We start from the raw sequence: 27,213 nt of genomic DNA on the forward strand, positions 1-27,213 counted from the left end.
GCTTCTCGCGTTAAAACAGATCGCAGTAGTTATATAATGTGCACTATCATTTTACTTATCGTTGCCCTACGCGGAGTAACATAGAGGCGTAGCCCCTCGGGCGAAGTCCTAACCCTTCTGATTAAGACATTCCTGTTTAATAATTGTGACACTACAGACTCGCTAGTTGAACTACGTAGCGAAGCGAACAGCCAAAGTTTTGACGCTGCGACACCGCTATCAACTAATTACTCGCTTCCTTCATTTTCCCCAAAAAGCTTCTGACGTCACTTTAGGTTCTGCGGAAAAAGCTGTTTTCTCTGAGCCAATGCGAAAAACAAAAAGACAAAAAAAAAGACAACACAAAGATAACGCGCCAAATTACTGCTGCCTTCTCGTACCTGAAGTGGCCACAGAAAAAAACAGTATCCACAGGATCTTCATGATGGTGACTCAACAGCTAGCCTCCATTTCTTTTGAATACTACGTCCGAGGGATGCTTGCGCAGTCACTTTTGTGTAGCAGTGGTCTGCCTAAGTCGAGAGATTCTCGCGGGAGTTTAAGAAGCATAAAGGGGAGGGGGGGGGGGCAGCTGAGGGCGATGACTGGCCTGCGTTTGGAAGAGAGTAGATAGGTCTTCCCGTGCCTCGTGAGACATTGGAGCCCGGCTAGAGCGTTTCGGACGAAGAGGCAAGAGGGCTTTATGTCGGTGGTCGAGCGGGACTAACACGGCCCTGCCATCGCTGCATCTGCTCTTGGTTCATATTTCAATGATTGCAAGAGTGCGATCTTCTTGTGTGTCGCAGCGCAGGACCCATGAAATCAAGTGACCATGCATCGGGAGGTTCCTCTAAATTTCCGGATAAAAATAGGGGGGACACGGAGGACGATTCGGGCGAGTCGGAACTTGAACGCGATAGCAGCGAGCCATGTTGTCGTTCTTACTATGACGTGTCGCGTTTCGTTTGCGATGCAGTTTTAATTGCAAGACAGCGCTAGTCTCGCCTATCTATCTCTTTCTGAGTCTTCGTTTATCGTGCGCTGCTACTACGGAAACACTAAAGCTTGGGGTCGTCTTGCCTTAGTTACTGTCTGCTTTGACGTTTTGTGGCATTCCAGACTGCCAGCTGCTCCCGATACGTCTTGCTTCGAAGCTCTCAGCAATGATGTGAAAAACAACAGGGTGTTGAGTCGGCGATGACGAGGTAATATCATCGTGATTCCTGCACTTGATATAGGAAACCTGGAGGAGGGGGGGGGGGGGGTGCACGAAGAGACTTTCGGAATCACGCGGAAGGATGCATATCGGATAAATCAGCCGTAACATTAGTGCTATCTACAAAAGATAAAGCGACACGTGTTTACCGGCGTCGATTCGGCACCCGTGAATGTTTCATTTCTAGTATCATAATTGCGTATACGAGAGGAGACACGCTTGCGCGGAAATTTGAAAAAAAAAAGCATCTCTGTATACAAGAATATCTCAGTGGCTATGCCATTCCACGGATTAGCGCGAGGTCGTGGGTGCGATTCCGGCCGCGGCGACCGCACTCCGATGGGGGCGAAACGCCTGTGCACCACGCCCACACGTTTGTGTACCACGCCTGTGTACCACGCTCACAATCACCGCGCTCTGTGCGCACGTTAAAAAGCACCAGGGGGTGAAAATTATTCCAGAGCATTCGACTAGTGGGTCCTTCGTGATACATTGTGCAGTTTAGGGTCGTGAAACCTCGCAATTTATTTTTTAACTGGGACAGGAACAGCCTCTCACAGCGCAGACCGCCACACTGTTCGATTGTTTGTTGGTCAGATGTTGTTCGCTCACTGCGCAAGTATGACCGAGAATCCAGGGGGTTGTCGAGGTGGGCGAACTGGTTATATGATGCATTGGGCTGCCGGAGATCTGCAGTCCAACAGCAAACTTTTCTGAAGCAAATTGATTATTGCTGGAATTCTGTCTCATAAATTTTGTGTGTAAATCTTCATGAGCTTCCTTCGTTGAGCTTGTGCTCTCTGGGTTATGTGTTTGGGAATAGGAGTGATTGTGATAAGTTCTATGGTCTTCTGAGAGATATATTTGGTGAGCACAAGGGGAATGTCTGAGTCCATGTCGCTAAGTGATCGTAAGATATTCCTTCTTGCCCAGACCGAGCGTAGTCGTATCTCTTGCTTCTGGCGAGGCAGGCACATGATTTAAGTTAGCGATTTGACTGTTCAGATGTCATGGAGACGTTTTATGCTCGGGTCTATAGGAATTCTGTGTGCTGTCTTGGTACCCTTGTGGAAGCGCGCATTGAGTTGGCCTGCCTGCTTGTTGGTGAAGGTTGTATACGGTGCATGGTAGCACAAAGGAGATGGCAACAGGACGTCCCAGAGCCGCAAGGCATCCATTTCGCAAAGCCACTTGTGGCGATTAGTGACCCGGCGAAGCATGTGAAGCACCTGGTTTCCTTGTCTAAGTATACGTTGCTTTGTTCTTGCTCGTCCTCCGTCCGACTGGATGTGGAGGCTGAGAACCTTGAGTCGTTTAACTCTGGAAAGAGGCTTGCTAGTGTTGTAGAGTGTTACATCCGGGGGAAATTTCCATCGGGCATTTCCATCGGGGGATGCAAACTAGCATCTGTTGAGAATTTTTCCGGAGAAGAGCTCAGTCTATACTCCCTGCGCCTGCTTCGTCGTGGTATGAACTGCCGATTGTAAAGACTTGTTTTTCTCGTGGAGAGCAACTTTGCACCAGATGGTGACATCGTCGGCGTAGATCGTGTAACCAATGTTTGTTGAGTTTTTCAAAGCTCGGCGGATAGGTAGCATGGTAAGATTAAACAGCGTGGGCGAGAGCACTGAGCCCTGAGGGTTGCCTCTTTGCGGGTGCTTCGTCATGTCCAAGGCAGTGGGTTCCAGCTCTATCATGTACGTTCGGTCGCACAGAAAGCCTCTGTGCTCGTATGCTTCCGTATGTTTCCGCATACGGTGTTTGCAAACACTTTCAGAATAGCGTCGTAGCGTGGACCTGTAATGCTAACGCGTTCTGCTTTTAAAGGTGAAGCTTAAGCGTCTCCCAAGTTATTGATATGTCACAATAAATACAAACATTAGACATAGTTACCTGGACGCTTACTGTCCGGTCTGCTCACACCAGTACACGTTTGCTTGGCAGGAACGATAATGTGTGTGTGCAAGGAGCGCGTGCTAGAGCAGCGGAGGACTGAATGCTGCCCTATAGCTCTGTTGCCCGCAATGCTTTCCACAGTCCGAAAACAACTATACAGGACACCATGTTCAAACTTAGAGAACATTCGGAGAATGTTAAGCGTCATGCATCCCGAAACTTTACCTTTCATTGCTTAATTAAGCGCGTCGCAAATAATTACCCCCCCCCCCCCCTATTTTTATGAGGTTCGCAGTTTGTTTTCCCGGTGACGTCGGGGAACTAAACTAGGTGGCTCATCTTTATTTGGCGAAAATAAGGGGAACATTAAGAGTAATGTGTAGACAAAGTTCAAACTGGGTCGGTTTATTGCGGCTTTTGCAATAAAGTACGTATGCAAGTGTTCTGGACCGTTATGAGTTGGTATTAGCAACTGCGCAGTATTTAGCCCGTTTCCCAAGCAGAACAATAGATGCGAATAAAGTTTAATTTAGCGAACATGAGTAACCGCTATGGCAAATTTGTGTGCCAAGCTTAAAGCATGGGGATCAAATGCAGTCTTTGTAAAAAAATTTTTAACAAGTGCGCAAAAGCGCTTGATCGCCAATTCAGGCTGTGTTTTCCAGCGTCCTGAGGGAACGTTACCTTTAACCTAGTTTACATTTCGTGAAGTAAGGGAAGCGTTATGGGTTATGTATACGCGATGTTCAAAGTGTTTCGGTCTGTTGGGGCTGTTTCGAAATAACGCGTATTCAAGCGCTCCGTAGCGCTATACGGGAGTTTTACGAGGGGCCCAAAATTTGGCCCACTGCCCTGGCAGTACTGCGAATGTCACCGAGGTAAAAAATTTGCGGGAATGGGGGGAACGCAACGGCAAATGTGTGTGGAAAAATACAGCGTTTGCAAAAAAAAAAATGCAAGTGATAGAAAGTGTTGTATGATCATTGTCAGCTATGCTTCCTTGTTATTCGATATAACTCTACATTACCCGAATTTATTCTTGTCGGATATCGGGGTCATCTTAAGTACAATGGTTGAAGAAATATTCACGTTACTCACTCAGTTAAAAGCATTATAAATAATGATTGAAACCTCGGATTTGCTGCTTTCTTTATTGCAATATGGGAAGTTCGTAAAGTTAGCTTCCCCGGTGTCCTCGGTGAACAACACAGAGTGCCTTGTTTCTATTTGTTTGAAATGAGGGGCTGGATTTTGGTAATATGTATGCAGAGTTCAAGAGAGAGAGAAAGGCAAAGGAAAGACAGAGAGGTAAACCAAAGGATACCTCCGGTTGGCTACCCTGTACCGGAGAAGGGGGAAAGGGATGCGATAGATGAAAGAAACAGAATATGAAAAGAAGAGGGCAGCTTGCCCTAGTGGTGCAAGGCTGAAGTAAACAGCGGAGCTGGTGATCGACCTAGCTTCTTCAAGGTTTTACTAGGGTTGGCTAAGTGCTGCTAGGCATGGTACTCCGAATCGGCTCGCCGCCGACGCGCAGTTTCTCGCTTGGCCACGCGACGCGCTTCAAGATGAGCGGCTTCTGCTTCAGGTGTCCGGATCAAGGAAGTTAAAAAGTTGTCGCAGTTGCACCTGAAAGGCGAAGCATCAATTGCGATAGCAAATTTGTAGAGAGCTATACGGAGTAATGATATTAGCTTTATCAGCTGTATAAACTTGCACATGCAGCAGCACCGGCAACGCGCAGAACTGTTGTCGACGCCGTCGGCGTTTTGCCCGCGTTCGCTCAAAATGCCTGCGGCGTTGGTGACTGTTGCCGGAGCCTCTGATATAAATAGGCACTTGGTGCCGCAGCTAAACGTCGCCCCCCTCCCCCCCCCCCCCCCCCGCGGCCTTTCGTGCGTGAGAAGGCGCGTTTGCTCTACATATATGGTGATTGTAAAGGAGGAAAGAGACGCCTACTTCTGCAGCCCTTAAGTACAGTATGCGGGTGAGCACGCCATCTAGCGGAAGCATCGCCAAGCGGCGTCAACGCTTCCCATAGGCGCCGCTTGGCGGTAATCACACTTCAAGTATTCTAGGCACTGTACCTTAAGTACAGTGTCTAGAATAGCACGGCGCAGAACGCGCGTTTGTTCTCCGCCGTGCGTTCACTCCCCGTGAAAGAGCGCGTTCCTCGCGCCCTTTCACTCGCACATACAGCGTTCGGCGGCGCGCGGCGACGATTTCATCTCCATTGACGTCATACGGAACCTCACGGCGACGGCGACGGCGACGGCAACGGCGACGGCAGAAATCTGCTTTTGAGTGTCCATATAATTGCTATCGCAATAAAAAAAAATCTGGAGTGGAGCTGCCGCCTCAAAAGTGTAGCCGGACCACCGCCATCTTACCATAGGCAAGCAATAACGTTAGAAAAATGTCACAGTTTCGCCCTAAGGGCGAAGCAATGAATGCGATAGCAACACAGCAATGTCATACGAAGTAAGGTGAGCGGCTTTGGTAACAGTATGAATTGTAGTAAACATGAGCTGATTAAGTAAGCAGGTGTGCTGCGGCGTAAGCAGACCGACATGAAGAGAGACTCGATGACCACGAGAAGGCGCGTGTGAAACGATGGTGTTGATGAGAAGCGCTTCCCGTGGGCAGCGCGCGTGCGAAGGGACACACCTGTAGCGCTGCACTGCCGATCCGGGCAGCATTACATGTGTAGCGTGCGTTGGAAAATGTGGCCCGACTATTACTAACTGAATGAACAAGCGTGGTGTGAGCGCGCACAAACATGAAGAGATCACACTGAATGACTGCAGACAACGACTGTCAAAACGCTGGCAGCAAGCATACGCCGCTGCGGGCGAAGGTACGTGCGGTCTATCGCTTCAACAGGAACTGAGCCGCGAATGCACGGCTCATAAAGGTCAGAGCCGTGTGGAGATAAGAGACGGTGCGGCGAGCGACGAGCGCGGTTGTTGGCAGAAGAAAAGTGCGCCCCCCCCCCCCCCCCCCCCCCCCGCTTCCTCCGGCGCTGGCTTCCCGCTTCCTTGCTTGCGCGCGGGAGAGATAAGAGACCGTGCGGCCGAGCGACGAGCGCGGTTGTTGGCACAGTAGAAGTGCCCCCCCCCCCCCCCCCCCCCCGCTCCCTCCGGCGCTGGCTTCCCGCTTCGTTGCTTGCGCGTGGGGGATTGAGTGCGTTCGCTCTCCGTGATAGCGTGCGTCCCAGCACGCTTGCGCTCGGGCATACGGCGCGCGGTGAAGATTTTATCTATACGGAACCTCACGGCGACGGCGACGGCGACGGCGACGGCTACGGCGACGGCGACGGCGACGGCGACGCCGACGGCAGAAATCCGGTTGAAGTGTCCATATAATTGCTATCGCAATAAAATAGCGGGGAATATACACAGCACCTTCTTCCCACTCCGTGCTGTGTTAAAGTGGGTAATTTAGCCGTGCAGATATCGTTGTACGCCTTCCTTTCTGTCACTGGTTTCAGAAGAAAGCCTTAAGTTATTTTCAAATTTCATGGCGCATCATGATATTAATACAAAGCCAAAGGTAATATTTTAAGCAAAATGTTCGAGCCTTTAATTTCAAGTTAGCCTAGCATTTGAAATAACTGACCAAAATGACATGAGCTGCTAGCAGATTTCAGCTGTCACGGCCCCCTTTCAGAGTAGAAGTATAGGCAAACTGTGGCTTCACCTGTGCTTCACCTGTAAGAAACTGCGGGGACTGCGACTCCAGAAATTTTTTTAGGGGCGAAGCTCCTTTTAGGGGTATGGGTCGTTCCCTCCTCTGTAGTAGTAGTAGTAGTAGTAGTAGTAGTAGTAGTAGTAGTAGTAGTATGTAGCCACCTCTAGTTTATGAATTGCTCAATAGATGGCGTTGTGTGTCCGTACGTGAAAGAGACGCCGCATGTAGTTTTATGAAGTGTTCACTAGAAGTCCGTAGCTCTGGTTGGCATGAAGACCGCGATGCATGTATGTATACGCGTATATACATATGTATGTATAAGTATAGTATAACCGGAAGCCGACTTCCGCTTCCGGTTACGGAAGCCGACTTCCGCTTCCGGTTACGGAAGCCAGCTTCCGGCTTCCGGAGAATGCTGCCGGCGTTTTTCTCTCTCGTCCGTAGCTAGGTGTGCTGCGGTGCACAAGGGCGTTCGTTCCCGACGCGCGTTCTCTTTCTCGCGTTCCCGACGCGCGCTCTCTTTCTTTCTCGTCCGTAGCTAGGGGCGCTGCGGTGCACAAGGGCGTTCGTTCTCGACGCGCGTTCTCTTTCTCGCGTTCCCGACGCGCGCTCTCTTTCTTTCTCGTCCGTAGCTAGGGGCGCTGCGGTGCACAAGGGCGTTCGTTCCCGACGCGAGTTCCCTTTCTCGCGTTCCCGACGCGCGCTCTCTTTCTCTCTCGTCCGTAGCTAGGTGTGCTGCGGTGCACAAGGGCGTTCGTTCCCGACGCGCGTTCTCTTTCTCTCGTTCCCGACGCGCGCTCTCTTTCTTTCTCGTCCGTAGCTAGGGGCGCTGCGGTGCACAAGGGCGTTCGTTCCCGACGCGCGTTCTCCTTCTGGCGTTCCCGACGCGCGCTCTCTTTCTCGCGTTCCCGACGCGCGCTCTCTTTCTTTCTCGTCCGTAGCTAGGGGCGCTGCGGTGCACAAGGGCGTTCGTTCCCGACGCGCGTTCTCTTTCTCGCGTTCCCGACGCGCGCTCTCTTTCTTTCTCGTCCGTAGCTAGGGGCGCTGCGGTGCACAAGGGCGTTCGTTCCCGACGCGCGTTCTCTTTCTCGCGTTCCCGACGCGCGCTCTCTTTCTTTCTCGTCCGTAGCTAGGGGCGCTGCGGTGCACAAGGGCGTTCGTTCCCGACGCGCGTTCTCTTTCTCTCGTTCCCGACGCGCGCTCTCTTTCTTTCTCGTCCGTAGCTAGGGGCGCTGCGGTGCACAAGGGCGTTCGTTCCCGACGCGCGTTCTCTTTCGCGCGTTCCCGACGCGCGCTCTCTTTCTCGCGTTCCCGACGCGCGCTCTCTTTCTTTCTCGTCCGTAGCTAGGGGCGCTGCGGTGCACAAGGGCGTTCGTTCCCGACGCGCGTTCTCTTTCTCGCGTTCCCGACGCGCGCTCTCTTTCTTTCTCGTCCGTAGCTAGGGGCGCTGCGGTGCACAAGGGCGTTCGTTCCCGACGCGCGTTCTTTCTCGCGTTCCCGACGCGCGCTCTCTTTCTTTCTCGTCCGTAGCTAGGGGCGCTGCGGTGCACAAGGGCGTTCGTTCCCGACGCGCGTTCTCTTTCTCGCGTTCCCGACGCGCGCTCTCTTTCTTTCTCGTCCGTAGCTAGGGGCGCTGCGGTGCACAAGGGCGTTCGTTCCCGACGCGCGTTCTCTTTCTCGCGTTCCCGACGCGCGCTCTCTTTCTCTCTCGTCCGTAGCTAGGTGTGCTGCGGTGCACAAGGGCGTTCGTTCCCGACGCGCGTTCTCTTTCTCGCGTTCCCGACGCGCGCTCTCTTTCTCTCTCGTCCGTAGCTAGGGGCGCTGCGGTGCACAAGGGCGTTCGTTCTCGACGCGCGTTCTCTTTCTCGCGTTCCCGACGCGCGCTCTCTTTCTCTCTCGTCCGTAGCTAGGTGTGCTGCGGTGCACAAGGGCGTTCGTTCCCGACGCGCGTTCTCTTTCTCGCGTTCCCGACGCGCGCTCTCTTTCTCTCTCGTCCGTAGCTAGGGGCGCTGCGGTGCACAAGGGCGTTCGTTCTCGACGCGCGTTCTCTTTCTCGCGTTCCCGACGCGCGCTCTCTTTCTTTCTCGTCCGTAGCTAGGGGCGCTGCGGTGCACAAGGGCGTTCGTTCCCGACGCGCGTTCTCTTTCTCGCGTTCCCGACGCGCGCTCTCTTTCTTTCTCGTCCGTAGCTAGGGGCGCTGCGGTGCACAAGGGCGTTCGTTCCCGACGCGCGTTCTCTTTCTCGCGTTCCCGACGCGCGCTCTCTTTCTTTCTCGTCCGTAGCTAGGGGCGCTGCGGTGCACAAGGGCGTTCGTTCTCGACGCGCGTTTTCTTTCTGGCGTTCCCGACGCGCGCTCTCTTTGTCGCGTTCCCGACGCGCGCTCTCTTTCTTTCTCGTCCGTAGCTAGGGGCGCTGCGGTGCACAAGGGCGTTCGTTCCCGACGCGCGTTCTCTTACTGGCGTTCCCGACGCGCGTTCTCTTTCTCGCGTTCCCGACGCGCGCTCTCTTTCTCGTCCGTAGCTAGGGGTGCTGCGGTGCACAAGGGCGTTCGTTCCCGACGCGCGTTCTCTTTCTGGCGTTCCCGACGCGCGCTCTCTTTGTCGCGTTCCCGACGCGCGCTCTCTTTCTTTCTCGTCCGTAGCTAGGGGCGCTGCGGTGCACAAGGGCGTTCGTTCCCGACGCGCGTTCTCTTACTGGCGTTCCCAACGCGCGTTCTCTTTCTGGCGTTCCCGACGCGCGCTCTCTTTCTTTCTCGTCCGTAGCTAGGGGCGCTGCGGTGCACAAGGGCGTTCGTTCCCGACGCGCGTTCTCTTTCTGGCGTTCCCGACGCGCGCTCTCTTTCTTTCTCGTCCGTAGCTAGGGGCGCTGCGGTGCACAAGGGCGTTCGTTCCCGACGCGCGTTCTCTTTCTGGCGTTCCCGACGCGCGCTCTCTTTGTCGCGTTCCCGACGCGCGCTCTCTTTCTTTCTCGTCCGTAGCTAGGGGCGCTGCGGTGCACAAGGGCGTTCGTTCCCGACGCGCGTTCTCTTACTGGCGTTCCCGACGCGCGTTCTCTTTCTCGCGTTCCCGACGCGCGCTCTCTTTCTTTCTCGTCCGTAGCTAGGGGCGCTGCGGTGCACAAGGGCGTTCGTTCCCGACGCGCGTTCTCTTACTGGCGTTCCCGACGCGCGTTCTCTTTCTGGCGTTCCCGACGCGCGCTCTCTTTCTTTCTCGTCCGTAGCTAGGGGCGCTGCGGTGCACAAGGGCGTTCGTTCCCGACGCGCGCTCTCTTTTTCGTCCGTAGCTAGGGGCGCTGCATTGCACAAGGGCATTCGTTCCCGACGCGCGCTATTTTTAGCTCTCGTCCGTAGCTGGGGTTTACCCGAATGATCCCCCGGTGCTTCGCCCACTCATCATCATTCACTTCGTGGATATGCTGTGATTTTTAAACCTCCTTGGTCCGGATCTTCTTCGGTCGTCCCACGTCAAGGGTACATGTACTCGCCACAGAGTCAACGAGAGTTCTGCCACCGCCGCGGCGGCTCCGAGTTTTATCTCCCCGGTAACGTCACGGCTAAGCTGCGCCTCCACACTTGCCGGGGCGTGGCTGGTCGAAACCTGCCGAGCCGCCGCCAGAGGCGGCTGCTGTAGCCACGGGCACCGCGCGCGTTCGGCGCGAACGCGGGGAAACGGGGAAACGCGGATGGCATCGGAAGCAGCTCTGCGCGTTGCCTCATTGATGCTGCTACAGTTTCTTTCTCTCTCTCTCTCGTTCACATTTTCTCTTTCTCTCACCGGAGCATAGCGCGCGCAGCGCGCATGCTTTCTTTCCCTCTCCTTAACGTCCCTTGTCAAGGCAACATGTGCACGGCACGGAGAGGAGGTGAAGCACACGCCGCTCCGCGAGGTGGTTGCTAGGCAACGCGCAGTGATGTCATCGCTCAACGATGCTTTTATTGCTATAGCAATTATATGGCCACTTCAACCGGATTTCTGCCGTCGTCGTCGCCGTCGCCGTCGCCGTGAGGTTCCGTATAGATTCCAAGGGCGATAAAATCGTCGCCGCGCGCCGTATGCGCGAGCGAAAGCGCGCGGGGGACGCGCGCTATCACGGAGAGCGAACGCGTGGCGGAAAGCAAACGCGACCGTCGCGTGGGGGTATGGGAGGGAGGGAGGCGGGGCGGCGCTGTGCTCCGGCACCAAAGGCGTACCTTGCCACTCAATCTCCCACGCGAAAGCAACAAAGCGGGAAGAGGGGGGGAGGCGGCTTCTCCTCTGCCAACAACTTCTCCTTCGCAGTTTGCCCGGTGGTGCTTATCTTACCTTCGGTGGTGCTTATCTTACGGTGGTGCTTAGCTTACCGCCTCTTATCTCCACACGGCTCTGGTTTCCGTTGAAGCGATAGACCGCGCGAACCTGCGCTTGCTGCCAGCGTTTTGACAGTCGTTGGCTGCGGTCATTCAGTGTGATCTTTTCATGTTTGCTTGTGCGCGCTGACACCACGATTGTTCATTCAGTTAGTAAACCAATGTGTCCAAGTTTATGCAGCCGATAAAACTGTCCCTACTCCGAATAGTTCTCTACTAATTTGCTATCGCAATCGATGCTTCGCCTTTCGGGCGAAACGGCGACATTTTTTAAGATCGACGAGCACAGTATTACGGACATCTTAAACAGCTTCGCTGTTAAAAAAAATGCCCACACACAAAAAAGAACTGATGCTGTTCGCGCTGTAACAGTCTGCGAAGGCTTACCATAATGTTACACAGTGTCAACGTCCCACTAAGGCAGATTTCAAATTATGTACTCCAATTACGCCGTTAGTAGTAAAGTACGCATGCAAGTGATCTGGAACGCTATAAGTGTGTTTCACGAACAAAGCAGAATTCCTCGTGTGGTTCGTGGGAGAACTATAAACGCAACCGAGGTCATAGCATAAAAAAAAGGGACGGGTGAATTATTATGGCCACAGCTCTGGCGGAGTAAAATTTGGGTGGATGAATTAGCGCGCCTTGGTAAAAGTTCGTGAACAGCTGCTTGAAAATGTTCTATGAGGTCAACGTTCCTAACGGGCGAGTCATGTACGGGAAACCTTTTAAAGTATGTGATTTATTGACAGATGCCTGAAAGTATTATTGCAACCGCTCGAAAGAAACAGCTTCGCTAGAAATTGTGTAGGGATTCCGCAAGGCTACACAAATCTGCTGTATTTTTGGTTGATTGATTGTTTGATTTATTAATTGATTGAATCCTTCATTCATTAAGTCACTCATGAAAACCATTATTCACAGTGATGGCATGTGTTCTAAGAGGTTGGAGGGCAACCCCTCAAGGCGAGGACGCCGGCAAGCTTTGAGAAGGCCGGGAATATATATTTCTTTCTTTTGTTGTCGATTTTTTAAACCGCCACAACTTACCATATTTAACACACTGTAGTCGCAGATGTTTTCGCAGGAGCTGCTCTTTCTGTCGGCCTTTTTTCGTCATGGAAGTACGATAACTAATAATGTGGACGTTAGGCTAAGCTTCAACGCAGCGTTGATAAAAGCGCTGGCAGGATTCCACGTGCTTTGTAAAAAAGAGCATATTATTTGCTGGTGCATCACTTTTTTCTTTATTGCTTTTTTTTACAATATACATAGATGAAGGACTAGTGACATTGCATTTTGTTGAAATATTAACACTTGAGAGCTCTCCCCGGAGGTAGCCGTTAGAGAAAGCTAGAAGCCGTTTCTTCCTTCCAGTTCGACTCACTGCTTTTGAATCATAAGAGTTTGCAGGAGGTATGCTCGTTTTAATGATGTGATGGTCGATTAGAGCGTGCGCCGCCAAGGACAATTAGTGGGCTGGTGCGTGGCAGTCCGCGCTGGGCACAACGTAGCTCTTGGCAAACTCGAGCGTGTTGTACAGGTGGGCCGTCGGGACCGGTCAACTCGTGGTCCTTATCCAAATTGTAGTCCCCACACAGACCGCACAGCTTTCCTCGGTAGAATGGAGCCACCTAAAAAAATAAGAACGGCGGATAACGTTGACCACCGCCCATCGCTTTTCATATCCTCCGATCAAAGGTCAAGTCGAAGCAGACGTTATACAATAAGAATCTATCAGCGAAGACATATAAAATTGTTTGTGTGCTTTAACTTCAATTTACTGAATTAATTTCCGAAACGTTTCTCCTGAACCACGTTCAGTATTCACAAGCTGTATCTTCTGTAAATGCCTCTCTCATGATTCTAATCTCGTCATAAGCGAGCAGCGTGCGATCGGAGGCCGATGGGAACTGTAACATCCCGCGTACGCGCCGCGGTTGCTGACATCTATGGCATTGTGCTGTTGAGAATAAAGGCGCAGGTTCGAATCCCGCCAGTGGCAGCCGTATTCAGATGGACCCGAAATTGAGAAATCTTCGCGCACGCGCTTTTTGTGCGCGCTCATTTACCCGATGTGCAGGGTCGTCAAAAGTATTCTGAAGCCCTTTCGGCTGGGGCGTCTGTCATAGCTACTGTGTTCCTATGGGGCGTAAAACAATATCGACCAAGGTCAGTCACCTTTTTATCTGCTATTCACGAAATAAATGGTCTCATGTTCATGAATTCTTGGATTATCATACGCTTTTCCTCAAAAATATGCACCTTTACTCTAAGCCTTAGTTACCCTTGGTACCTATTTAACATTGAGCACATCCACTTATAGCGAAGACATCACGCCTTGTCCTATTTCTAGGTTGTTCCACGACGCATTTCGGCATACAGTTCACGTCTAACAATTCCTGCCGCGTAGCATATTTAGGGACGCTGCCGTGGCCGAGACGTGGCGAGTTAGATTATTGGCTGCGATAGCATTATAAAAGACGCTTCACTCGGTCGACGGCGATGCCTATAGGTCGAGTGAACCGTAAATGGTCATACGGCCTACTTTAAATATAAGAAGCAAACGTTTATGGCAACTACTAGAACACGTCAGTGGTGTGGCACTTGCCGGAAATACCGTATTACCAAGCCAAATGATGTACTAGTGAGAGTGTAAGAAAACATTATTCTTTTCACACACTGGTACGCAAACAAGGAGTGTAATTCAGCGTGCCATGCGATAAGAGCACTTCAAGTTTACTAATAGAGCAGAACACCAGACCGTTGAAAAACCTAAAATTGACAGAAGGCGTAACGCTTGCGCAGAGCACTGTTTCAACTGTCCTTGTCAATGCACGAAACTAATGAAAATTTAAATCAGTACCATTGTACTCTGTGAAGGTGGATGACCAGCAAATCTGTGTACGTGGTAAATTACCACTACACAGCTTCGCTGGTCATCCACCTTCTCAGAGTGGAATGGTCATCATCAGGGATTTGGGAATGCCGAACGTATGTGGAAATGTTTTCTTGTTGAAAAGTCTCCATCCAGTATGAGCTGAGAGTTCAAAAGTGTGAATTATTAAATGTTGCTGCAAGATATTTGTGAGGTGATCTTTTTTAATATCGTAACATACATGTATATAACATAGTTCCTAGAAAGTGTTACAGAACACACACACAATCACAGAATGCACAGGATCCGTCCGTCTTGCTCACACCACAATTTTACACCACACACACAAACACTTAGTCAGCGGATTAGCTTAGAATCAAAGGCCAACTGCAACTAAACCTACTTCAGCATAAAAAATGCCTAGTTTCAAATAGCGTATAGATATAATGCAGCCTTCGTGCAAAATCCTATATGTGAAATTCGTGTGCTTGTGTCAAGAAGATCTAGCAAAAATGCTAACGAATAAAAAAAAAAACAATTGCTTTCCCTACCCCTGCTATTATTATAACGTTGCACTTGAGGAATGTCAGTCGACATCAGCGCGACATTGCTCATAGTTTAGAAGACAACGCATTTCTAAAGCCTATAAGTGGCTCTTTAGCCCGTTTTCGAATCGGACTTTTACCACCCATGCACCTGGCACGTGTCTTTGGCGGGGCACACATGGGGCGCATTTGTCGCGAGCTGGAACCCATTGCTTAAATGTCGTGATTGAAGGAAAAAGAGTTTTCTCTACATGTGTTCATGTGATAGTTCGCTCGTAATGCTAACTGAATGTACAGACAAAACTTGCAGACTAACCAGAGCAAGAACGGATGCTTTTCAAGGTGGTGTATACTGACAACGTTTGCAAACGGTTGGCTCCATTAAGAGTAGGAAAGACGTTGAGGTGCGAATGGTGATTTGATAACTGCAGTGAATCAAGAAACTAGAGGTTCGGCGGCCGCCAGAGTTTGCAGAAGTGCGTGAATTATAGGAAACTTATATGGACCAGTGTTGCCGACTAGCAATTAACGCGCGATAAGTGCAGCCAAATTTAGCAGAACACCCGCTAAATGCAGGCAGCAATATGGGCTGCGATCGCGCAAACAGCTCGCTTTCTGCACGTTCGGTTTGACTGCTACGTCACAAATGTGGGAATTCTGCGGTGCCGCTCCGCTGTCTCTGACGGCCGCTGACGCAATCACAATTCTGATCAATTCAGAGAGGGCAAGCGAAGGAACGGAAAAGCGAGCTGTTTGCGCGATCGCGACCCTGGTTCACGTTCAAAGCGTTCTATTGCGTCTAAAAAAAAGAAAACGAAAAACGCTTAACCTAATTCCACGTGGCCGCGCAGCGCTTGAAACAGCGAAGCTGGGCGATCGTAGCCCAGCATTTTCGGGAAGTGCGCGCGAACTTTTCATCTTATTACTCATAAATGATGATAATTTCTTTTCGCGCGTCTCGGACTTACGGCCGTCACTGCGCGTTCTATAGCGCAGCTTGCAACACCGACACCGCGTTCCAGGAGACCCGCTACGTGAATGCGTCTCTCTCTCTCGCTCTCATAGCCCACAAAACCTCTTCACCTCTCAGAGAAAGAGCGTATGAACGCGCCAGCTGTGGACGAAGACGACGACGCTCGAACACAATCATATGGTTCGCATAAATGCATGTTCTGCAGGTGTGGCTGTATAGCCTAGTGGTTACGACGCTCTCTTTGGGACCGAGGGTACGCGGGTTCTGATCCCGCCTCGGCAAGAAAGTTTATTCTTTTCGTTCTTGGTAGTTTCTTGCTACGCATCACAAATGACGGCTGACTTAAACAGCTTCGCTGTTAAAATAGGAAGACCAAAGATAGTCGGCCGGTGGTGGTTCTCCGGCGTCGATTTAGCTGTCGCAATGGGCGCTCGGAAGGTTGCTCGTTTTTGTACAAGTCCTAGTTATTGAAGGACTGCTAAATCTCTGAGGGCTTTCTGAAATTGTAATTTCCTGGTTGTTAAGAGAAAAACAATGGCCTTACTAACCTCGACCGCGAGCATGTTCCAGCCGAATTCCAAGTGGAGGCTGTAAGCCTCGGAGTCCAGCTTGTACCACTTGGTGACCTCCTTGATCCTGAACAGCTCGGCGTCGTGAGATGTGTGGCTGTAGGGATGCTCGGGCGTGGTGTCTACTTTGGTTCCGTCTACACACACCACCAGACCGGGTGCGTCATCAAATGGCAAGATATCAATCATCGTCGTATGGATGAACACCTTCAGTGCTTGCGTTCGATTGTGGAAGGAAGGAACAGATTCAATTGAGGACATTTGGGTGGATACACAGCATATACATTAAGTAGGCTGATGACGACAGACAGTATTTCAATGTTTTCATGATATTGCCAGCCCAGTACACTATAGGCGGGTTGATGTTTTCAAAACGACATGTCAATGGTTGCCAGAATTCAGAAATTTGAAGATTGTTCGGTGATCTTTGATTTACCACTAAACCATTAGGATTCCAGAATTTGATGCCTAACGCGGAGCTTTCAACTTATTATTAGTCGTAGACGACTGAAAGATCATTGTTTACACAGTAGTGCTTACATTTAACAGGGTAATGTTTCAATACTGATCGAGTAGCTACCCAGGAAGCCTAGACAATAGCTGAGTTTACAAAAAATCAACTCAAATAACACTCATGCAGGACAACCGTGAAGCATACAAGCTAATATGACTCTGGAAGTAACAAATTGCATCTGTTGGGTGACGCGGACTGATAGTTCATGCAGCCGCATCTCATGTTCATGCAGCCGCAGCTGTGGAGTTGCAATAATAATTACTGAATAATCACAATGATACTCCATTTCCACAATTTTAAGGCGTTATACGAGGTGTGTAGTTGGTTTTCCCGGTATTCTCGGTGAACTATACGAGGGTCGTTGTTAATATTTTGTCGGAGTAGAAAGCATGTTCTGAGTAATTATCTGTAAGTGTTTTGCCCTTGAGTTAATTACGCCTCATCTAGGTACTTTCACGTTGCTGGTTTAGTTATAAACGTTGCAAATAATTGCCGAACTCTTGTTCTTTCTCCATTTTCATGGGTTATACGACATTCATATAGTTTGTTTCCCCGGCGTCATCGGTGAACTCAACTAAGCACCGTGATAATATTTGCCGGAAACAAGGGACGCAACAGTGGTAGTGAACAGAGAAAGTACAAAATGTGCCGTGTTATGGCGGCTTTTGGATTAATTTACGCATGCAAGGGCTCCAATGCGTTAGGAGCGTGTTGTAAGAGCGGCGCAAGATTGAGCCCACTGCACATGTAGAAATACAAATGCCACCGAAAATTGAATGTACCTTCCTTGAAAATTTGTGTGCGAAGTTTGATGCGTGTGCATGATATGCAGTCTTCGTAAAAGAATTCTTCAGGATGTGCTCGAAAGCAGTGTATGGTCATTTTACGCTGTTTAGCATTTTTGCGAGCGAAAATTATGTTTAACCAAGTTTATATTTGGTGAAAATAAGGGGAACTTTATGGGTTATGCGTACGCTAACTCAAAAGTGTTTTGTTTACATGCGGCGTTTGCAACAAAATCAAGTATCCAAGCGCTCCAGATGCTTGTAAGAGAGTTTTGCGAGTTGTGCAAGGTTTAGCCTGTGCCCGCCAGGTTCCACGAGCTATGTAAATATGAACACTTGGACGACCAGTTTATCACTTCGTTCTTTATTGCTTTTTTTTACAATATACATAGATGAAGCACTAGTGACATTGCATTTTGCTGAAAGATTAATACTTGAGAGCAGTCCCCGGAGGAAGCCATTAGAGAAAGCTGTAAGCCTTCTCTTCTTCCCAGTTCGACTCTCTGCTTTTTAATCATAGAAGTTTGCGATGTGATGGTCTATTAAAGCGTGCGCCGCCAAGGACAATTAGTGGGCTGGTGCGTGGCAGTCTGCGCTGGGCACAACGTAGCTCTTGGCGAACTCGAGCGTGTTGTTGTACAGGTGGCCGTTGGGGCCGGTCAGCTCGTGGTCCTTGTCCAGATTGTAATCACCACACAGACCACACAGCTTTCCACGGTAGAACGGAGCCACCTAAAAAATAAGAACGTAGATAACGTTGACCACCGTCCATCGCTTTTCCTAGCCTCCGATGAAGGGTCAAGTCGAAGCAGACATTACACAAAAGGAATCTACCAGCGAAGGCATATAAAATTGTTCGTGTGCAATAAGTTTAATTTACTGACTTAATTTGCGAAAAGTTTCTCCTGAACCACGTTCAGTATTCCCAAACTGTATCTTCTTTAAATGCCTCTCATGATTCTAATCTCCTCATGTGTTAGCAGCGTGTGATCGGAGGCCGATGGAACTGTATCATCCCGTGTACGCGCCGCGGTTTCTGACATCTATGGCACTGTGCTGTTGAGCATAAACATGCAGGTTCGAATCCCGCCAACGGCGGCCATATTCAAATGGCCCCGAGATTGAGAAATGCTCAGGCACGCGCTTTTGGCGCATGCTCATTTACCCTGAGTGCATGGCCGGCGAAAGTATTCTGAAGCCCATTCGACTAGGGCGTCTGTCATAGCTACTGTGTTCCTATGGTGCGTTAAACCATATCGATCAACGTCAGGCCTGCTTTTACCCTTTTATTTTCTATTAGCGAGGGAAATGCTCTGACGTTCAAAAACTCTTCGATTATCATATGCTTTTCATCAAAAATATACACCTCTATTAGCCTATTTTACCCTTGGTGCGTCTGTAACATCGAGCACATCCACTCACAGCAAAGACATCACGGCTTGTCCTATTCATCGGTTGTTCCACGGCACATTTTGGTATCCAGTTCATGTCTAAGACAATTGCTGCCACGCGGCGTCTTTAGGGACGTATCCGTATACTTATAGCAGTGACGTGGTCAACTAGACTATTGATTGGGATAGGCTTATCAAGGGCACTTAGCTCTGTCTACGACGATGTCTATAGGCCCAGTGTACCTTAAATGGTCATATGACCTGCTTTAAATATACGAAGCAAACGTTTATGGCAACTACTCCATTCCCGCGTAGATTCGCAAGTTCGAATAGTAATAGATACAACCCCTAGACCCCGTCAGCAGGGTGGCTCATGCCGAAAATGATGTTAAGGTGACAGTGTAAGAAAGCATTATTCTTTTCAGAGACTTATGCGCAAACAACTACTGCATTTCAACGTGTCATGAGTACTTCAAGAATACTAAGAGAGCAGAAGCCCAGACCGCTGAAAAACCTGAAATTGAAAGAAGACATAACTCTTGTGTAGAGTACCGTTTCAACTATGCCTCTCAATGCAAGAAGTTAAACATAGGAATATAAGAGATAGTCGGCAAGCGGTGGTTCTCCGGCGTCTTATTAGCTGTCGCCATGGGCACTCATTGTGTTGGTAGTTTTTGTATAAGTTCCAGTTATTGAAGGACAACTAAATCTCTGAGGGCTTTCTCAAATTATAATTTCCTAGTTGTTAGGAGAAAAAGAATTGCCTTGCTAACCTCGACCACGAGCATGTTTCCGCCGAATCCCAAGTGGAGGCCGTATGACTCGGAGTCCAGCTTGTACCACTTGGTGGCCTCCTTCTTGATCCTGAACAGCTCAGCGTCGTGAGAGGTGTGACTGTAGGGATGCTCGGGCGCGATGTCTACTTTGGTTCCGTCTACGCGCACCACCAGACCGGAGTCATCTTCCAATGGCAAGATGTCAATCATTGTCGTGTGGATGAACACCTTGAGTGCCTGCGTTCGATTGTGGAAAGAAGGAAAAGATTCAATGTATGACATTTTGGAGGATACACATTTGATCTGAAGTATACGTAATTAGGCTGTTGACGATAGCATTTCAATGTTTTTATATTACCGGCCAAGTACACTGTACGTGGGTTGATGGTTTCAAAATGACATGTCAATAGTTGCTATAATTCAGAACTTTGAAGATTGTTCGGTGATCTTTGATCAACCACTAAACCATTAGCACTCCAGTATGTGATGCCTAACGCGAAGATTTGAACTTCTAACTAGTCGTAGGCGACTGAAAGATCATTGTTTACACACCAGTGCTTACATTTAGCAAGGTCATGTTTCAATACCAATCGAGGAAGCCTAGACAATAGCCAAGTTTACACAAAAGCAACTCAAATAACACTCATGCAGGACAACCGTGAAGCATACAAGCTAATATGACTCTGGAGGTAACAAATTGCTTCTGTTGTGTGACGCGGACTGATTGTTCATGCAGCCACATCTCATGTTTTAGTCGATACAGGTTGCTTTTCGCGTTGATTGCAGATAGCGTGCACTGACGACATGAAACGTTTAGCACAAAACGATTAAGCATGCTCTGACAGAGCATTACATTGATTAAATATTACTGACGTCCAAAAGTTACTTAAAAGTAAGCTGATCACCAGGAAAACTAGCTCTCAAGGAGACACAACTATACATCTGCGTGGTGACTCGTCGATGCTTATCATTCGTTAATGGGCCAGCTTCTCAGGCCGGTAAATAGGCCGATCTAGCAACCTCATCGCCATAGTGATTAAAATTAGCAGCACAAGGGAATCCAAAGTCAAGTTTTCACATAGAAAATTGTCTTCTTCTTGTATTCGACTGACGAAGACAGGTCCGTTGTCGAAAGGTTAGCTCCTGACTTAGGCTTCTTTTGTTCGGCTGGTGTAACCAGTTCAAGTCTTCATCTGCAAGTGGCATTTTGGACTTGAACGTCAAAGACACGAATATAACGTGGAAGGTGGAGAAAACGTTGTAAATAAGGCTATATGGCATTTCCTGCTGAATCTTACTTCGAGAGAATCTTCGAGGTCGACGAGAAGCTGACGCTCTCGTTTAAGTTGGCCACTCGGGCCGACTGCTCACCTTGGTGTGCGACGGGTTGTTCGTGGCACGAGCCAGGACCACGAACCTCTTGTTAGGCGAGCAATCGCGGGCGACCACTTTGTAGCAGTCTGTCTCGGGCAGCTGGACCACGGTGCCATCGAAAGTGCGCACGCTGCTAGACTGCAGGTCGCAGTACTCTGCAGCGGAAAAACGTTTTACGATGTTGTGAGATATATACGGGTACTAGAAACAAGGAAACACAAAGTGACTAAACATGGTGCATGTTTGTGCTCTGCAGAAGCAAACAAAGGCGTGTCGACCAAAGTCGACGTGATAGATCGACCTACATGGTATATGTATTGATATGTAGTAAAATTTGAGCAATAAATATGATGAAATGTTGCATTATTGCATGATAATATTGCAATATTTGCATTATTCTTTTTGTTTCATGGTCAGATTGTATTTATTTCTGAACCTTCAATTTCTGTTATTCATTTCGATTTTGTTCATTAGTTTTGCTTACGCGTTTATACAGGGTCATCCAATATGAAAGGGAACGCAGAATTATAGTGTTCAAAGCCGGTAAATTTCTCAGTGGTTGCTTTTAAACAAGTAAAGTTCCATCAGCAGCTTCCCCAAGAGGAGAAAGACATAAGAAATAACAGTAGTCAGTTTCTGAGTTGCACTTCAGCAGGAATAGCAGTTTGAACACAGCTGAGGTGTCCCCTTTCATATTGGTCGAGGGTGTACGTGGACGTTCTCTTCTTTGGCGTCGACTTTGGTTGACACGCCTTTCCTTTTTTGACGAAGAGGCCAGTTGGGCCAATCCATGAGATTGTGAAGTCCATGGTGTAATGTGGTTAATTTTTTACTATATTGAGAGTCATTAGGCCCGTATCGTTGACTTTACCTACTCTGAGACAAATTCTCGCTTTTGGTCTTGTTGAGACCTACACTTTGGTACCGTCTGGGACTCGCTACGACACCGCAATGTAAGCAAATTTTTCCTTTTGATAAGAGGTGACATATATACATAGCCAGATTCCAGATACGCCAAACGAGTATGTAGTCAGATCAGAAGGCCTTGTCATGAAAACTTCACCTAAAAAAAGTAGGTGCAATCTCCCGCACCTTGGCGCTTCGTCACTGCTTGCTGCTTTAAGCAGCAATACTTGCCAACTATGATTTAAGGTATTGTTGGCTTTTTTTGCCTGCTATAATTGTTCACCAACTGTTTCTTCTTTACGTTGAAAGAAAATAGCATTTTTCAGTGTTAAAAACACAGCTGCAAACAACATAGCCCAGTGAAACGCAAACGATATGAGTTGTCGTGCGTTCTCCGTACTTTAGCGTAGTGTGTAGCACTATGTTCAGCATAAAGAGAGCTCCATGTTTGGCATGATGCTTCAACTATCTACTTGAAGGTCCCTGAGGAAAGTCAAGAGATGTTACCACGTTTTGCCTAAGTTATTCAGCCTTCCCGTTATAGTTGTCATTTGAATTATTTCCTGGCCAGGCTAGGAAATCGCAGTGCGAGACCAAATAGTTCGAGAACTCGTAGTAGAGGGACACTGAATGTAGGGAGAAAATTGTCATCCACTGGGCTGTAGTTACAAAGGAAACCCAAAGGAATCTAAGAAATCTTTCGGAAATATCCGTATCGGTTCCCTTTGTACATTCGTGCTACAGTCAGGTGGATGATCATTTTTTTTCAGGAACCTTCCGCCAGCTTGGCGCCTTCCACAAAGCTCAATGTCCATGATTTATTGTACGTATTGCGAAATTCGTCTGATTAAACATTTGCACCGACTTGTTCGCGCTCCACAGGGCCAGTGCCTAAGCCTCGAGATTTACCGCAACTCATGGTATAGGCCTCTGACGGAACACTTACTGTGTCTGTAGAGCTTGGAGTACTCCGCGGCATTCGAGTAACCGGTTATCGCGAAGACCCTTGGCTCGAGGATCTTGCTAAACGTGGGCACCTCCCAGTGTTCGTGCTGTTGGCCGTCCTCGGTTGTGACGATCATGTTGGTGTGGGGCTTCTCACAGGCACGCCACCAGGGAACTTGCGAGACGACGTGCAGCTTGCCATGGTCACCCGTGAAGTATGAGCGAAGCACACCCAGGAAGCCGGCTTTCCAGGGTTTGTACGCATAGCGTTTCGCGTAGTATGGTGCCAAGCGGTTCAACAACTGCGGAACAAAGCAGTGAAAAACAGTAGACGTGTTTCTCAGAGCGAATTGCACGTTCTAAAGGCAATTTCGAGGACAAACGTAAAAAGTAATAATAAAAACGATCTTTCCTAGAACGAGTGACGTAAGCGGGAGTTGGAACTAGCTCTAGGTGCACCTACTTAAAGTGCCGGTTTGTTGCCTCTTTTATTGTACGGCTTTGGGTAACGGCATTTCAACCACTGTGTGATAATAGGGCTGCTAGAAACGTTGGTAGTTCTTGATATGGAAGCATGTCGGAACATCTATCTGCACGTAAATGGGGACGCAGTTGCCCTGCTCGAAGCCGTGTGTTTTTAGGGCAGATGAAAGTTTACTGAAGTTTCTGGTCGAAGACCAGTAAACGACCACGCGAACATGGGTGACGTAAGGTATGGTAATAGAGAATATATGCTCATTACCTCTTAAAGATACAAAAATGCGTTAGGGTTCAATTGTATGTTAGCACGAACCACGGAGCATAGTACCAGAGAATAGACGCACCAGAAAGATAGAGAACTATATATGGCTTGTTGGGCCCGACTGGCACCTTGTTTCACACGGAATTGTCATAACATCTGTCCGTCCAACCACAAAATGGTCGAATAAACCGCTAGCTTCATTGAAATGCGCTAAAATTTCGTATAGTACTTTGCAATTACTTATGCAATTGTAAATGACGAAGCAAGCACAAGCAATCAACTCATCCACGAAGATAGTGGTATGATACACTGCGGATCACGCGCCGACGCAACAGAAAGCGAGCTGGCGCCACAGATCCCCGCCTAGAATACGCTTCACCACATTACTCCTCGCACTCTCCCGCTTCACACCCTTTCTATCTATATACGGTTAAAACTGCAACCAACCAAGCATTGAAGGATAACGCGTTGATTCGTCGAAGGATTGCATTGCCTGAGAGAATGTGACGCTTAGAAATGTATACTCACGGACTTGTAGTTCTTCCACTCTACGTCTGCGGTGAACTTGCCCAGGCGACTGGAGTAACGGAGCAGTCTGTAACAGTAGTGGCTGAACGGGAGACCGTTCTTTTGCGTATGGTGGCACTTGTTAGCGAGCCAGTGGAGGAATGTGGGGCTGAACCTGTTCCTGCCGACTGCCTTGCCTTCTGCTGCGGCAGCCAACTGCTGTTCGTCCTCGTCGGTGTGCGTGAACTTGCCGTTAATTGTGATCTGTTCGGAGAAAGAAGTACAAAGTTACGAAGCATCTCTGCGACTTACATAGAAAGTGAAGTCGCGGATAGTTGTTTCGATGAGTGGACTGCAGTGAGCTACGATTGTTTCACACAAGATTAAGCAATGCTTCAATCTGACTTTTTCTTCTCAGCTACATCGATGTCGTAGTTTAAAATGGTGCTCTTTTAGAGCTCTATTTGGTTTTTCAAGGCGGAATAAAGGCAAGGTGCTATTGGCATTTTTTTTCTGAATTTTGCTCAAACATAAAACACGAGCGGTTCCGAAATTACTGTAATTTCCAGATTTACCTGCATTTGTAACAGCCTTTCAATTCACACTTCAACACGTACACATGGTACGATATACTCCCTTCTTAGAAACCGGCTACAGCATGATTGCACGTGGTATTTCCATGTAATTGTATGCAGAAGTCGCTCGTTGCTTTTCGCTTTTCCAATTTTGAACACCTGCACCTAGAATCCAATGTTCGCTGCTAAACAGACCATAAAAGCACGGGACTCTCACTACGGCGTCTTCACAAGCGAAATAGTAGGATTGTCAAGTGAAACCGTGTTTCCTTTAAATATTTCGCGCTATATGGTAGTGACCTCCCCGTTCTGTGGCAGATTAAATGGGTTTGCAGTGTTGCCAGTTATTTTACTGCGTTTATCAAGTTCGGTGACATGATGCTGGTTCTTTGGCAGTTAGAACGTTGTGATTCTGTTCGACGAACACTCACTGGTCGTCTCCAGGGATGTTGTTTATTGTTTCTAATCCGAAGCACTGTTCTCGAAGTCAAGCCAGTTTCTTTGTATCTCGTCTCGCCGTTCTCGTGGGCAAACGGAGCTGCCAAGTGCGGCCATCCTCAATCAAGGATGGGAAGTAGCTGATGGTTAGACTAATCGGTCAAGCGCGTTGAGCGTTAGCGGTTTAGAAACGCGTCTTTAATGCGTGGCGCCAAATTTAATACTTCACTCAGGCTGCACCATACTCCGGCGTCGCGTGCTCTTGTGCGAGAGCTTTGATGTGTCTGAAAGTTTCGATGCGGTAGTAGAGCGCTTCGCAAGGAAAAACGTTCGTTCGTTCGCTCCTTCAATCGTTCATTCTTTCATTCATGTATTCATTCGTTCGTTCGTTCGTCCGTTCGTTCGCTCGCTCGCTCATTCGCCGGCTTAAAGCACTCAGCAATAGTTAGACGACAAAGCGTTTCTCGAGCCGCTAGGACCCCACCAGCGTGACGCCCATTGGTAACTCGTGCTTCAACAATTCGTGCAATATTTCGCATTACGTAGATCTCAACTACGGCGGAGTGTGCCAGTTTTATTTTCAACGTCTTTTGCTGCCTACTGAAAGGACCCATAAGGTTGCCGCTCTTCAATAACGTGGCTTTTTGACATGCTAATTATTAACGAGTTCTTTCCTTCAGAATGAACGACCATGAACGAACGAGCCTTTAGCACTGAAATAAAACACCGAATTAGTTTCTCAGTGAAGATTTCCCGCGGTGTGCGAATTATAACTTACCATGTTAATATGTAACCAGCTGTATTTCACTTTAAAATTTAGTGCCATTGAACACTTTTACAGTGGACTGGCGTGTTTAGCCTCAATTGCCTCTTTAACGCGCTCCGGATATTACCTTTGATGATGCTCGAGGTCGTACATATCAGTTTTACAAGTTGACAACAAAGCGGTGGTAGCTTTGTTTGTGGTATATTTTTGTCGTCTCACGATGACAATGGCCAAGTGACCTCGGCCACCGGTTCCGGTTTTATCCTGGTTGGGGTGAATCAGCAAACTTACACTTGACCCTGCTTCGCAGCTGCTTCCGTAGTGGACGTCAAGGTGGGCGTCGACGTGTTGCCCCGCGTAGAACGTTGCAAAATTAGTTACACTCCAGTCGGGCTTGGGGAACTTCGCCGATGCGTCCAGGCAGATCTTGAGAAATTAGGGTGAAAAAAAAACAATTTTTTTCTCCACTCAGCTCCTCTCCACCAACCCCCCTTATTTACATATTCCAGGCTTAGATAATTAGGTTTAGTACGGGGATCGGTAAGTTAGGTTAGAAGCACGTACCTTCCGCTACAACATTTCAGTTATCTACAGAATAGAGTGCTATGAGTGATGTAAAGAATACTGAATGCTATGAAAAAAATTAAATGAACGAAATGGTGAATGATGTGATGTTCCACTTAAGTGCGAAGTTGACGCTAAAAACAAATGAAATCAAAGTTGTAATGCCTGCACACTAAATGAAACTTAAAAGTAAATAATAAAAATACTATAAAGTTGAAACGTTTGTACATTATTAGTATTTGAAGGCATGACCTCAAGGAACCAGAAAAAATTCCGCACAGCACATAATGCGCTCTTTCTCATGGCTGGAGACTAACTCGTCGTGCCGTTTATTTATTGTCGTTTTTATTATTTTTTTTGCTGAGAGAAATTCTACGGCAAACGACTCAAACTTAGTGGCACGTTCTTCGGTGATGACCTCACTTTGAGAATTCTACAAGCGACATAGTTATGATGCAGTAACTTCATAGCCGAAGCAAGCTTAAGAATATTTGACGATGCCTTGTTCAAGAAAAACAAAAAACCGAGAGGGACCCAATTTATTTCGCGTAGTCTGATCAAAACCTTCCTGTACATCGCCTACAGGTTTTAACAATTGTCAAGCTACGCAATTGCGGTGCACGCAAGGAATTATTTGCATACCGCAGTGACAGCAAAAGTGTCAGCACTTGTCAGATTTGGCATTTTGTTTACGCATCATCTCCGTTTACTTTATAGAAGTCACTGGCGCGCGTTAATCTAACAGTTACTAACGTCAGTAACTGCTTCGACCAGTAGATTGAAACAGATCGTTTTGTAGCTACCAGTCACACCTTGACAGGGGCTTGAATAACCTTTTT

At 48.4% G+C, this 27,213-nt stretch overlaps 1 protein-coding gene across 1 annotated transcript in view; it reads right to left on the reverse strand.

Annotated features, from left to right (window-relative positions):
- Positions 1-17,703: 17,703 nt before the first annotated feature.
- Positions 17,704-27,213, reverse strand: part of LOC119432810 (BMP-binding endothelial regulator protein-like) — a 19,612-nt gene continuing 10,102 nt past the window's right edge. The window contains exon 2 of the mRNA XM_049659428.1: positions 17,704-18,122. Coding sequence (XP_049515385.1) covers positions 17,958-18,122 — 165 coding nt within the window. The 3' untranslated portion in view covers positions 17,704-17,957. The remainder of the gene's footprint in view (positions 18,123-27,213) is intronic.

Source organism: Dermacentor silvarum, chromosome 11, assembly GCF_013339745.2.
Source record: "Dermacentor silvarum isolate Dsil-2018 chromosome 11, BIME_Dsil_1.4, whole genome shotgun sequence".
Lineage (NCBI taxonomy): Eukaryota > Metazoa > Arthropoda > Arachnida > Ixodida > Ixodidae > Dermacentor > Dermacentor silvarum.